Here is a 12297-nt window from a genome sequence, read left to right as displayed (position 1 = left end):
AATGGGACCCACTGGGGTTAAACTGGGACCAAACTGGGATCCCCTGGGAACAAACTGGGACCCGCTGGGTCAAACTGGGACGAACTGGGAGAAACTGGGAGAAACTGGGACCCTCTGGGGACCAAATGGGACCCACTGGGGGTCAAACTGGGACCAAATTAGGACCCGCTGGGGTCAAACTGGGACAAACTGGGACAAACTGGGAACCCCCGAGGGGCCAAACTGGGACCTCCTGAGGGTCAAACTGGGACAAACTGGACCAAACTGGGGCCAAACTGGGACCCGCTGGGACAAACTGGGGCCAAACTGGGACCCGCTGGGACAAACTGGGACAAACTGGGACAAACTGGGACAAACTGGGAACCCCCGAGGGGCCAAACTGGGACAAACTGGGACCTCCTGAGGGTCAAACTGGGACAAACTGGACCAAACTGGGTCAAACTGGGACAAACTGGACCAAACTGGGGCCAAACTGGGACCCGCTGGGACAAACTGGGACAAACTGGGACCCGCTGGGACAAACTGGGACAAACTGGGAACCCCCGAGGGGCCAAACTGGGACAAACTGGGACCTCCTGAGGGTCAAACTGGGACAAACTGGACCAAACTGGGGCCAAACTGGGACCCGCTGGGACAAACTGGGAGAAACTGGGACCTCCTGAGGGTCAAACTGGGACAAACTGGGGACAAAGTGGGGCCAAACTGGGACCCGCTGGGACAAACTGGGACAAACTGGGACCTCCTGGGGGTCAAACTGGGACAAACTGGACCAAACTGGGGCCAAACTGGGACCCGCTGGGACAAACTGGGAGAAACTGGGACCTCCTGAGGGTCAAACTGGGACAAACTGGGGACAAAGTGGGGCCAAACTGGGACCCGCTGGGACAAACTGGGACAAACTGGGACCTCCTGGGGGTCAAACTGGGACAAACTGGACCAAACTGGGGCCAAACTGGGACCCGCCGGGACAAACTGGGACAAACTGGGGACAAACTGGGAACCCCCGAGGGGTCAAACTGGGACAAACTGGGAGAAACTGGGACCCGCTGGGACAAACTGGGACAAACTGGGAACCCCCGAGGGGCCAAACTGGGACAAACTGGGACCTCCTGAGGGTCAAACTGGGACAAACTGGACCAAACTGGGGCCAAACTGGGACCCGCTGGGACAAACTGGGACAAACTGGGACAAACTGGGACAAACTGGGAACCCCTGAGGGGCCAAACTGGGACAAACTGGGACCTCCTGGGGGACAAACTGGGACAAACTGGGGCCAAACTGGGACCCGCTGGGACCAAACTGGTCTGTACTGGGTCCGTATCCCATTGAAAACCACCAAAAACCAGTAAAACCTGGAACCCCCCCAAGGGGCGGGGCCTCGCTAAGCCACGCCCCCTCCCGGGCCCCGCCCCCTCCCAGGCCCCGCCCCCTCCCCGGACCAGCGATGACGTCACGAGCGGCCACGCCTTTATTGGGGGAGGGGCGGGGAAGGCACTGGGACCAACTGGGACCAACTGGGACCAACTGGGACCAACTGGGACCAACTGGGACCAATTGGAAAGCACTGGGAGGGGGCCCGAGAGGGGACCCAGGCGTCCGGGAGGGGACCCAGGCGTCCGGGACAGGGTCACTTGACTCCCGGACGCCTGGGTCCCCCGCAATAACTCGAAGCCTTGACGCAATTTCTGGGTCCCCCCGGACGCCTGGGTCCCTTCTTGGGGATGGGGACCCAGGCGTTCGGGAGGGGACCCAGGCGTCCGGCACGGGGTCACGTGATTCCCGGACGCCTGGGTCCCCCGCAACAACTCGAAGCCTTGATGCGATTTCTGGGTCCCCCCGGACGCCTGGGTCCCCCCGGACTCCTGGGTCCCCCCGGACGCCTGGGTTCCCCCGGACGCCTGGGTCCCCCAGACTCCTGGGTTCCCCCGGACGCCTGGGTCCCCCGGACGCCTGGGTCCCCTGGACTCCTGGGTTCCCCCGGACGCCTGGGTCCCCCGGACGCCTGGGTCCCCCCGGACTCCTGGGTTCCCCGGACGCCTGGGTCCCCCGGACGCCTGGGTCCCCCGGACGCCTGGGTCCCCTGGACTCCTGGGTTCCCCCGGACGCCTGGGTTCCCCCGGACGCCTGGGTTCCCCCGGACTCCTGGGTTCCCCCAGACGCCTGGGTCCCCCGGACTCCTGGGTTCCCCCGGACTCCTGGGTTCCCCCGGACGCCTGGGTTCCCCTGGACGCCTGGGTTCCCCCGGACGCCTGGGTCCCCCGGACTCCTGGGTCCCCCTGACTCCTGGGTCCCCCGGACGCCTGGGTTCCCCCGGACGCCTGGGTTCCCCCGGACGCCTGGGTCCCCCGGACGCCTGGGTTCCCCCGGACGCCTGGGTTCCCCCGGACTCCTGGGTCCCCCCGGATGCCTGGGTCCCCCCGGACGCCTGGGTCCCCTGGACGCCTGGGTCCCCCGGACACCTGGGTTCCCCTGGACGCCTGGGTTCCCCCGGACGCCTGGGTCCCCCCGGACGCCTGGGTCCCCTGGACTCCTGGGTCCCTTCTTGGGGATGTGGACCCAGGCATTCGGGACGGGGTCACGTGACTCCCGGACGCCTGGCTCCCCCCGGACGCCTGGGTCCCCCGCAACAACTCGAAGCCTTGATGCAATTTCTGGGTCCCCCCGGACGCCTGGGTCCCCCGGACGCCTGGGTCCCCCGGACTCCTGGGTCCCCCGGACGCCTGGGTCCCCCCGGACGCCTGGTTCCCCCGGACGCCTGGGTTCCCCCGGACGCCTGGGTCCCCGGGGGGTCAGATGCGGCCGCACTGCCGCAGTTTGTCCACCAGGGCGGCGACGTCGGGCACGCGCTCCCCTCCCCCGCGCGCCGGCGGCTCCTCCAGCGCCAGCACCCGCAGGCGGGGGAGGGGCGGGGGCAGCCCCAGGGCCGCCCAGTCCAGCACCTCCAGGGGCTTCTTCTTGGCTTTCTGCGGGGGGGGGACCCAGGAGTTCGGGAGGGACCCAGGAGTTCGGGAGGGACCCAGGAGTGCCCCAAGGGACCCAGGAGTGCCCCAAGGGACCCGGGAGTTCGGGAGGGACCCAGGAGTGCCCCAAGGGACCCAGGAGTTCGGGAGGGACCCAGGAGTTCGGGAGGGACCCGGGAGTGCCCCAAGGGACCCAGGAGTTTGGGAGGGACCCAGGAGTGCCCCAAGGGACCCGGGAGTTCGGGAGGGACCCAGGAGTGCCCCAAGGGACCTGGGAGTTCGGGAGGGACCCAGGAGTTCCCCAGGGACCCAGGAGCTCGGGAGGGACCCAGGAGTGCCCCAAGGGACCTGGGAGTTCGGGAGGGACCCAGGAGTTCGGGAGGGACCCAGGAGTGCCCCAAGGGACCCAGGAATTTGGGAGGGACCCAGGAGTGCCCCAAGGGACCTGGGAGTTCGGGAGGGACCCAGGAGTTCGGGAGGGACCCAGGAGTGCCCCAAGGGACCCAGGAGTTCGGGAGGGACCCAGGAGTGCCCCAAGGGACCCGGGAGTTCGGGAGGGACCCAGGAGTGCCCCAAGGGACCCGGGAGTTCGGGAGGGACACAGGAGTTGGGGGGACCCAGGAGTTCGGGAGGGGACCCAGGAGTGCCCCAAGGGACCCGGGAGTTGGGGGGGACCCAGGAGTTCCCCAAGGGACCCAGGAGTGCCCCAAGGGACCCAGAAGTTCGGAAGGGACACGGGAGTTGGGGGGGACCCAGGAGTTCTGGGAGGGGACCCAGGAGTTCGGGAGGGACCCAGGAGTTCGGGAGGGACCCAGGAGTGCCCCAAGGGACACGGGAGTTCGGGAGGGACCCAGGAGTTCCCCAGGGACCCAGGAGTTCGGGAGGGACCCAGGAGTGCCCCAAGGGACCCGGGAGTTCAGGAGGGACCCAGGAGTGCCCCAAGGGACCCAGGAGTTTGGGAGGGACCCAGGAGTGCCCCAAGGGACCCAGGAGTGCCCCAAGGGACCCGGGAGTTCGGGAGGGACCCAGGAGTGCCCCAAGGGACCCAGGAGTGCCCCAAGGGACCCAGGAGCTCGGGAGGGACCCAGGAGTTCGGGAGGGACCCAGGAGTGCCCCAAGGGACCCGGGAGTTCGGGAGGGACCCAGGAGTGCCCCAAGGGACCCAGGAGCTCGGGAGGGACCCAGGAGTGCCCCAAGGGACCCGGGAGTGCCCCAAGGGACCTGGGAGTTCAGGAGGGACCCAGGAGTGCCCCAAGGGACCCGGGCGTTCGGGAGGGACCCAGGAGTGCCCCAAGGGACCCAGGAGTTCGGGAGGGACCCAGGAGTGCCCCAAGGGACCCAGGAGCTCGGGAGGGACCCAGGAGTTCGAGAGGGGACCCAGGAGTTCGGGAGGGACCCAGGAGTGCCCCAAGGGACCCAGGAGCTCGGGAGGGACCCAGGAGTTTGGGAGGGACCCAGGCGTGCCCCGAGGGACCCAGGAGTGCCCCAGGGGACCCAGGCGTGCCCCAGGGGACCCCGGCGCCCGGCTCACCATGATGTTGGGCAGCGTGGCGTAGCGCGGCTCGTTGAGGCGCAGGTCGGCCGTGAGCAGCGCGGGCAGGCGCAGGCGCAGTGTCTCCAGCCCCCCGTCCACCTCGCGCGTCACCCGCGCGGCCCCGCGCTCCGGCTCCAGCTCCACGCGCGACGCGGACGTGGCCTGCGGAGCACGGCCGGGCAGCGTGGGCCGGGGCCGCCCAGTGTGCACTGGGACATCCCAGTATGGATTGGGCTCTCCCAGTATGGATTGGGCCCTCCCAGTAAGCATTAGGGCTCTCCCAGTATGGACTGGGGCCCTCCCAGTATGGATTGGAACCCTCCCAGTATGGACTGGACCCCTCCCAGTAAGCATTAGGGCTCTCCCAGTATGGACTGGGGGCCTCCCAGTATGGATTGGAACCCTCCCAGTATGGACTGGACCCCTCCCAGTAAGCATTAGGGTCCTCCCAGTATGGACTGGGGGCCTCCCAGTATGGACTGGGGGCCTCCCAGTATGGATTGGGGTCCTCCCAGTATGGACTGGGGGCCACCCAGTATGGATTGGGACCATTCCAGTATGGACTGGGACCCTCCCAGTAAGCATTAGGGTCCTCCCAGTATGGATTGGGCTCTCCCAGTATGGACTGGACCCCTCCCAGTATGGATTGGGACCCTCCCAGTATGGACTGGGCCCCTCCCAGTAAGCATTAGGGCTCTCCCAGTATGGATTGGGCTCTCCCAGTATGGACTGGGACCATTCCAGTATGGACTGGGACATCCCAGTATGGATTGGGGGCCTCCCAGTATGGATTGGGGGCCTCCCAGTATGGATTGGGCTCTCCCAGTATGGACTGGGGCCCTCCCAGTATGGACTGGGACATCCCAGTAAGGATTGGGACCCTCCCTTTAAGCATTACAGTCCTCCCAGTATGGACTGGGGCCCTCCCAGTATGGACTGGACCCCTCCTATTATGGATTGGAACCCTCCCAGTGTGGACTGGACCCCTCCCAGTAAGCATTAGGGTCCTCCCAGTATGGACTGGGCTCTCCCAGTATGGACTGGAACCCTCCCAGTATGGATTGGGACATCCCAGTATGGACTGGGGCTCTCCCAGTATGGACTGGAACCCTCCCAGTATGGATTGGGCTCTCCCAGTATGGACTGGGGGCCTCCCAGTATGGACTGGGACCCTCCCAGTATGGATTGGGGGCCTCCCAGTATGGACTGGGACCCTCCCAGTATGGACTGGGGGCCTCCCAGTATGGATTTGGACCCTCCCAGTATGGACTGGGACCCTCCCAGTATGGATTTGGACCCTCCCAGTATGGACTGGAACCCTCCCAGTATGGACTGGGGCCCTCCCAGTATGGATTGGGGGCCTCCCAGTATGGATTGGGCCCTCCCAGTATGGATTGGGACCCTCCCAGTATGGACTGGAACCCTCCCAGTATGGATTGGGACCCTCCCAGTATGGACTGGGACATCCCAGTAAGCATTAGGGTCCTCCCAGTATGGACTGGGACCCTCCCAGTATGGATTGGAACCCTCCCAGTATGGATTGGGACCCTCCCAGTATGGACTGGGGGCCTCCCAGTATGGATTGGGGGCCACCCAGTATGGACTGGAACCCTCCCAGTATGGACTGGGCTCCTCCCAGTATGGATTGGGGGCCACCCAGTATGGACTGGGGGCCTCCCAGTATGGACTGGGGGCCTCCCAGTAAGCATTAGGGTCCTCCCAGTATGGACTGGGGCCCTCCCAGTATGGATTGGGGGCCTCCCAGTATGGGCTGGACCCCTCCCAGTATGGATTGGGCTCTCCCAGTATGGACTGGGACCATTCCAGTATGGGCTGGACCCCTCCCAGTATGGATTGGGACCCTCCCAGTATGGATTGGGACCCTCCCAGTATGGATTGGAACCCTCCCAGTATGGACTGGGGCCCTCCCGGTCCCCCCCAGTTCATCCCAATTCCCCCCAGTTCCCCCCATTGGCCCTCCCAGTTCCCTCCCAGTCCCTCCCAGTCCCCACATTGACCCTCCCAGTTCCCCCCAGTCCCTCCCAGTCCCTCCCCGTCCCTCCCAGTCCCCCCCAGTCCCCCCCATTGACCCTCCCAGTCCCTCCCAGTCCCCCCATTGACCCTCCCAGTCCCTCCCAGTCCCTCCCAGTCCCTCCCAGTCCCTCCCAGTCCCCCCATTGACCCTCCCAGTCCCTCCCAGTCCCTCCCAGTCCCTCCCCGTCCCTCCCAGTCCCCCCCAGTCCCCCCCATTGACCCTCCCAGTCCCTCCCAGTCCCCCCATTGACCCTCCCAGTTCCCCCCAGTCCCTCCCAGTCCCTCCCAGTCCCTCCCAGTCCCTCCCAGTTCCCCCCATTGACCCTCCCAGTCCCTCCCAGTCCCCCCATTGACCCTCCCAGTCCCCCCATTGACCCTCCCAGTTCCCTCCCAGTTCCCTCCCAGTCCCTCCCAGTCCCCCCATTGACCCTCCCAGTCCCTCCCAGTCCCTCCCAGTGGCTCCCAGTCCCTCCCAGTGCTCCCAGTGCCCACCTGCGGCCAGCCCAGCAGGGCGGCGAGCAGCTGCCCGGTCTGGTTGCAGTCGTCATCGATGGCCTGGGGGACGCGGGGACGCGTGGGGCACGGGGGCCAGCGGGGCCCTATGGGCTCTATGGGCTCTATGGGGCCCTATGGGGCGCTATGGGGCTCTATGGGGTCTATGGGGCCCTATGGGGGTCTGTGGGGCCCTATGGGCTCTATGGGCTCTATGGGTCCCTATGGGTCCCTATGGGGCTCTATGGGGCTCTATGGGGCCCTATGGGCTCTATGGGGCGCTATGGGCTCTATGGGTCCCTATGGGGCCCTATGGGCTCTATGGGGCCCTATGGGGCGCTATGGGGCTCTATGGGGCCCTATGTGCTCTATGGGCTCTATGGGGCCCTATGGGCTCTATGGGGCTCTATGGGGTCTATGGGGCTCTATGGGGCCCTATGGGGCCCTATGGGCTCTATGGGGCTCTATGGGGCTCTATGGGGTCTATGGGGCCCTATGGGGGTCTATGGGGCCCTATGGGTCCCTATGGGGCTCTATGGGGTCTATGGGCTCTATGGGGCCCTATGGGGCTCTATGGGGCTCTATGGGTCCCTATGGGCTCTATGGGGCTCTATGGGCTCTATGGGGCTCTATGGGGCTCTATGGGTCCCTATGGGCTCTATGGGTCCCTATGGGCTCTATGGGGCTCTATGGGCTCTATGGGGCTCTATGGGCTCTATGGGTCCCTATGGGGCTCTATGGGGCTCTATAGGCTCTATGGGGCTCTATGGGGCTCTGTGGGTCCCTATGGGCTCTATGGGGCTCTATGGGGCCCTATGGGGCTCTATGGGGCTCTATGGGTCCCTATGGGCTCTATGGGGCTCTATGGGCTCTATGGGGCTCTATGGGGCTCTATGGGGCTCTATGGGTCCCTATGGGCTCTATGGGCTCTATGGGGCTCTATGGGGCTCTATGGGGCTCTATGGGGCCCTATGGGCTCTATGGGGCTCTATGCGGCTCTATGGGGCTCTATGGGGCCCTATGTGCTCTATGGGGCTCTATGGGCTCTATGGGGCTCTATGCGGCTCTATGGGGCTCTATGGGCTCTATGGGGCTCTATGGGGCTCTATGGGTCCCTATGGGCTCTATGCGGCTCTATGCGGCTCTATGGGTCCCTATGGGGCTCTATGGGGCCCTATGGGCTCTATGGGGCTCTATGGGGCTCTATGGGGCCCTATGGGCTCTATGGGGCTCTATGGGGCTCTATGGGTCCCTATGGGTCCCTATGGGGCTCTATGGGGCTCTATGGGGCTCTATGGGCTCTATGGGGCTCTATGGGGCTCTATGGGTCCCTATGGGGGTCTATGGGTCCCTATGGGTCTCTATGGGTCTCTATGGGGCTCTATGGGGCCCTATGGGGCTCTATGGGGCTCTATGGGCTCTATGGGGCTCTATGGGGCTCTATGGGCTCTATGGGGCTCTATGGGGCCCTATGGGGCCCTATGGGCTCTATGGGGCTCTATGGGGCTCTATGGGGCTCTATGGGGCTCTATGGGGCCCTATGGGGCTCTATGGGGCTCTATGGGGCCCTATGGGCTCTATGGGGCTCTATGGGCTCTATGGGGCCCTATGGGCTCTATGGGGCTCTATGGGGCTCTATGGGGCCCTATGGGTCCCTATGGGGCTCTATGGGGCTCTATGGGGCTCTATGGGGCTCTATGGGCTCTATGGGGCTCTATGGGGCTCTATGGGTCCCTATGGGGCTCTATGGGGCTCTATGGGGCCCTATGGGGCCCTATGGGGCTCTATGGGGCTCTATGGGGCCCTATGGGGCTCTATGGGGCTCTATGGGGCTCTATGGGGCTCTATGGGCTCTATGGGGCCCTATGGGGCCCTATGGGGCCCTATGGGCTCTATGGGGCTCTATGGGGCTCTATGGGGCTCTATGGGGCCCTATGGGTCTCTATGGGGCTCTATGGGGCCCTATGGGCTCTATGGGGCTCTATGGGCTCTATGGGGCTCTATGGGGCCCTATGGGGCCCTATGGGCTCTATGGGGCCCTATGGGTCTCTATGGGGCTCTATGGGGCCCTATGGGCTCTATGGGGCTCTATGGGCTCTATGGGGCTCTATGGGGCCCTATGGGGCCCTATGGGTCTCTATGGGGCTCTATGGGGCCCTATGGGGCTCTATGGGGCTCTATGGGGCTCTATGGGCTCTATGGGGCTCTATGGGGCCCTATGGGTCTCTATGGGGCTCTATGGGGCTCTATGGGGCCCTATGGGGCCTTATGGTCCATAGGGGTCTCTAGGTGCCTATGGGGTCTCTAGGGGTCCATGTGGGTCTCTATGGGTCCCTATGGGTCTCTATGGGTCTCTATGGGTCCCTGTGGGTCCCTATGGCTCCCTATGGGTCCCTATGTTCCCCATGGGTCCCTATGGGTCTCTATGGGTCTCTATGGGTCCCTATGGCTCCCTATGGTCCCTATGGCTCTCTATGGGTCCTTGTGGGTCCCTATGGGTCTCTATGGGTCCCTATGGCTCCCTATGGGTCCCCATGGGTCCCTATGGCCGTCCCGCCACCCGCACTCACCTGCTTGCCCAGCAGGACCAGTTGGGGTTTCTCCGTGGCCACCAGCGCGGCCAGCGCGGCCGCCGCCTCGCGGGGCCCCGGCGGCCCCTCCGGCGCCCGCACCAGCACCGCGCGGTCGGCGCCCAGCGCCAGCGCCGCGCGCAGCGCCTCCTGCCCGGCCGCACGGCCCCACGGACACACGGCTCAGACGCTGCCCCGGGGGGACCCAGGAGTGCCCCAGGGACCCAGGAGTGCCCCGGGGGACCCAGGAGTTCGGGAGGGGACCCAGGAGTGCCCCAGGGACCCAGGAGTGCGGGAGGGGACCCAGGAGTGCCCCAGGGACCCAGGAGTGCCCCGGGGGACCCAGGAGTGCCCCAGGGACCCAGGAGTTCGGGAGGGGACCCAGGAGTGCCCCAGGGACCCAGGAGTTCGGGAGGGGACCCAGGAGTTCGGGGGGGGACCCAGGAGTGCCCCAGGGACCCAGGAGTTCGGGAGGGGACCCAGGAGTGCCCCAGGGACCCAGGAGTTCGGGGGGGGACCCAGGAGTGCCCCAGGGACCCAGGAGTGCAACGGGGGACCCAGGAGTGCCCCAGGGACCCAGGAGTGCCCCGAGCGCCAGCGCCGCGCGCAGCGCCTCCTGCCCGGCCGCACGGCCCCGACGGACACACGGCTCAGACGCTGCCCCGGGGGGACCCAGGAGTGCGGGAGGGGACCCAGGAGTGCCCCGGGGGACCCAGGAGTTCAGGAGGGGACCCAGGAGTGCCCCAGGGACCCAGGAGTGCCCCGGGGGACCCAGGAGTTCGGGAGGAGACCCAGGAGTGCCCCAGGGACCCAGGAGTGCCCCGGGGGACCCAGGAGTTGGAGGGGACCCAGGAGTGCCCCAGGGACCCAGGAGTTCGGGGGGGGACCCAGGAGTTCGGGAGGGGACCCAGGAGTTCGGGGGGGGACCCAGGCGTCCGGGGGGGGACCCAGGCGTCCGGGAGGGGACCCAGGAGTTCGGGAGGGACCCAGGAGTTCGGGGGGGGACCCAGGCGTCCGGGGGGGGACCCAGGCGTCCGGGAGGGGACCCAGGCGTTCAGGAGGGACCCAGGCGTCCGGGGGGGGACCCAGGCGTGCGGGGGGCCCCAGGAGTTCTGGGGGGGACCCAGGCGTCCGGGAGGGACCCAGGCGTCCGGGGGGGGACCCAGGCGTGCGGGGGGGGCCCCAGGCACCTGGCAGGCGCTGCTCCCCACGCTGACGGCCACGACCTCGGCGGCCGCCCCGCGCTCCTTCATGCGCACGGCCTCCTCCAGCGCGATCTCGCAGAACGGGTTCAGGGCGTGCTTGACCCCCTGGGTCTGCACCCCCTTCCCACCCGGCGCCACGCGCACCTGCGAGCGGGACCCAGGCGTTCGGGGGGGACCCAGGAGTGCCCCAGGGACCCAGGAGTGCCCCAGGGGACACAGGCGTTCGGGGGGGACCCAGGAGTGCCCCAGGGACCCAGGAGTGCCCCAGGGGACCCAGGAGTTCGGGGAGGGACCCAGGAGTTCGGGGAGGGACCCAGGAGTTCGGGGGGGACCCAGGAGTGCCCCAGGGACCCAGGCGTTCGGGGGGGACCCAGGAGTGCCCCAGGGACCCAGGAGTGCCCCAGGGGACCCAGGAGTTCGGGGAGGGACCCAGGAGTTCGGGAGGGACCCAGGAGTTCGGGAGGGACCCAGGAGTGCCCCAGGGGACACAGGAGTTTGGGGGGACCCAGGAGTTCGAGAGGGACCCAGGCGTTCGGGGGGGACCCAGGAGCTCGGGGGGGACCCAGGAGTGCCCCAGGGACCCAGGCGTTCGGGGGGGACCCAGGAGTTCGGGGGGGACCGAGGCGTTCGGGGGGGACCCAGGAGTTCGGGAGGGGACCCAGGAGTTCGGGGGGGACCCAGGCGTTCGGGGGGGACCCAGGCGTTCGGGGGGGACCCAGGAGTTCGGGGGGGACCCGGGCGTTCGGGGGGGACCCAGGAGTTCGGGAGGGGACCCAGGAGTTCGGGGGGGACCCAGGAGTGCCCCAGGGACCCAGGCGTTCGGGGGGACCCAGGCGTCCGGCCGCACCTTGACCGCGAAGTCGATGACCCGCTTCACCCCGACCAGCACCTTCAGCGCCGCCATTGCTGCTCTGGCCCCGCCCCCGGCACAGGCCCCGCCCCCCGGCACAGGCCCCGCCCCCCGGCACAGGCCCCGCCCCCGGCACAGGCCCCGCCCCGCCCCCGGCACAGGCCCCGCCCCCCGGCACAGCCCCCGCCCCCGGCACAGGCCCCGCCCCCCGGCACAGGCCCCGCCCCCCCCCGGCACAGGCCCCGCCCCCGGCACAGGCCCCGCCCCCGCCACAGGCCCCGCCCCCGCCACAGGCCCCGCCCCCGGAACAGGCCCCGCCCCCGGCACAGGCCCCGCCCCCGCCACAGGCCCCGCCCCCGGCACGGGCCCCGCCCCCCGGCACAGGCCCCGCCCCCCGGACTCAGCGCAGCACAGCGCCCGGACGCCTGGGTCCCCCCCCCCCGAACTCCTCGGTCCCTCCCGGACGCCTGGGTCCCTCCCGAACTCCTGGGTCCCTCCCGAACGCCTGGGTCTCTCCCGAACTCCTGGGTCCCCCCCCGAACGCCTGGGTCCCCCCCAACTCCTGGGTCCCCTCCCGGACGCCTGGGTCCCCTCTGAACTCCTGGGTCCCCTCCCGGACGCCTGGGTCCCCTCTGAACTCCTGGGTCCCCTC

At 67.5% G+C, this 12297-nt stretch overlaps 1 protein-coding gene across 1 annotated transcript; it reads right to left on the bottom strand.

Moving 5' to 3' along the window:
* Positions 1-1450: 1450 nt before the first annotated feature.
* On the bottom strand, positions 1451-11726 carry ETFB (electron transfer flavoprotein subunit beta). The gene is made up of 6 exons (XM_065654627.1): positions 11643-11726; positions 10781-10939; positions 9591-9740; positions 7021-7083; positions 4492-4656; positions 1451-2963 (listed from the first exon to the last, which is right to left on the bottom strand). The coding sequence occupies exons 1-6, from the start codon at positions 11697-11699 to the stop codon at positions 2790-2792; spliced, it is 768 nt and encodes a 255-aa protein (XP_065510699.1). The 5' UTR covers positions 11700-11726; the 3' UTR covers positions 1451-2789.
* Between the last annotated feature and the right edge of the window lie 571 nt (positions 11727-12297).

This window comes from Caloenas nicobarica, chromosome 34, assembly GCF_036013445.1.
Source record: "Caloenas nicobarica isolate bCalNic1 chromosome 34, bCalNic1.hap1, whole genome shotgun sequence".
In the NCBI taxonomy this organism is placed as follows: Eukaryota; Metazoa; Chordata; class Aves; order Columbiformes; family Columbidae; genus Caloenas; species Caloenas nicobarica.
Note: the sequence above shows the minus strand (reverse complement) of the source record. Positions and strands in the feature narration are given on the sequence as shown.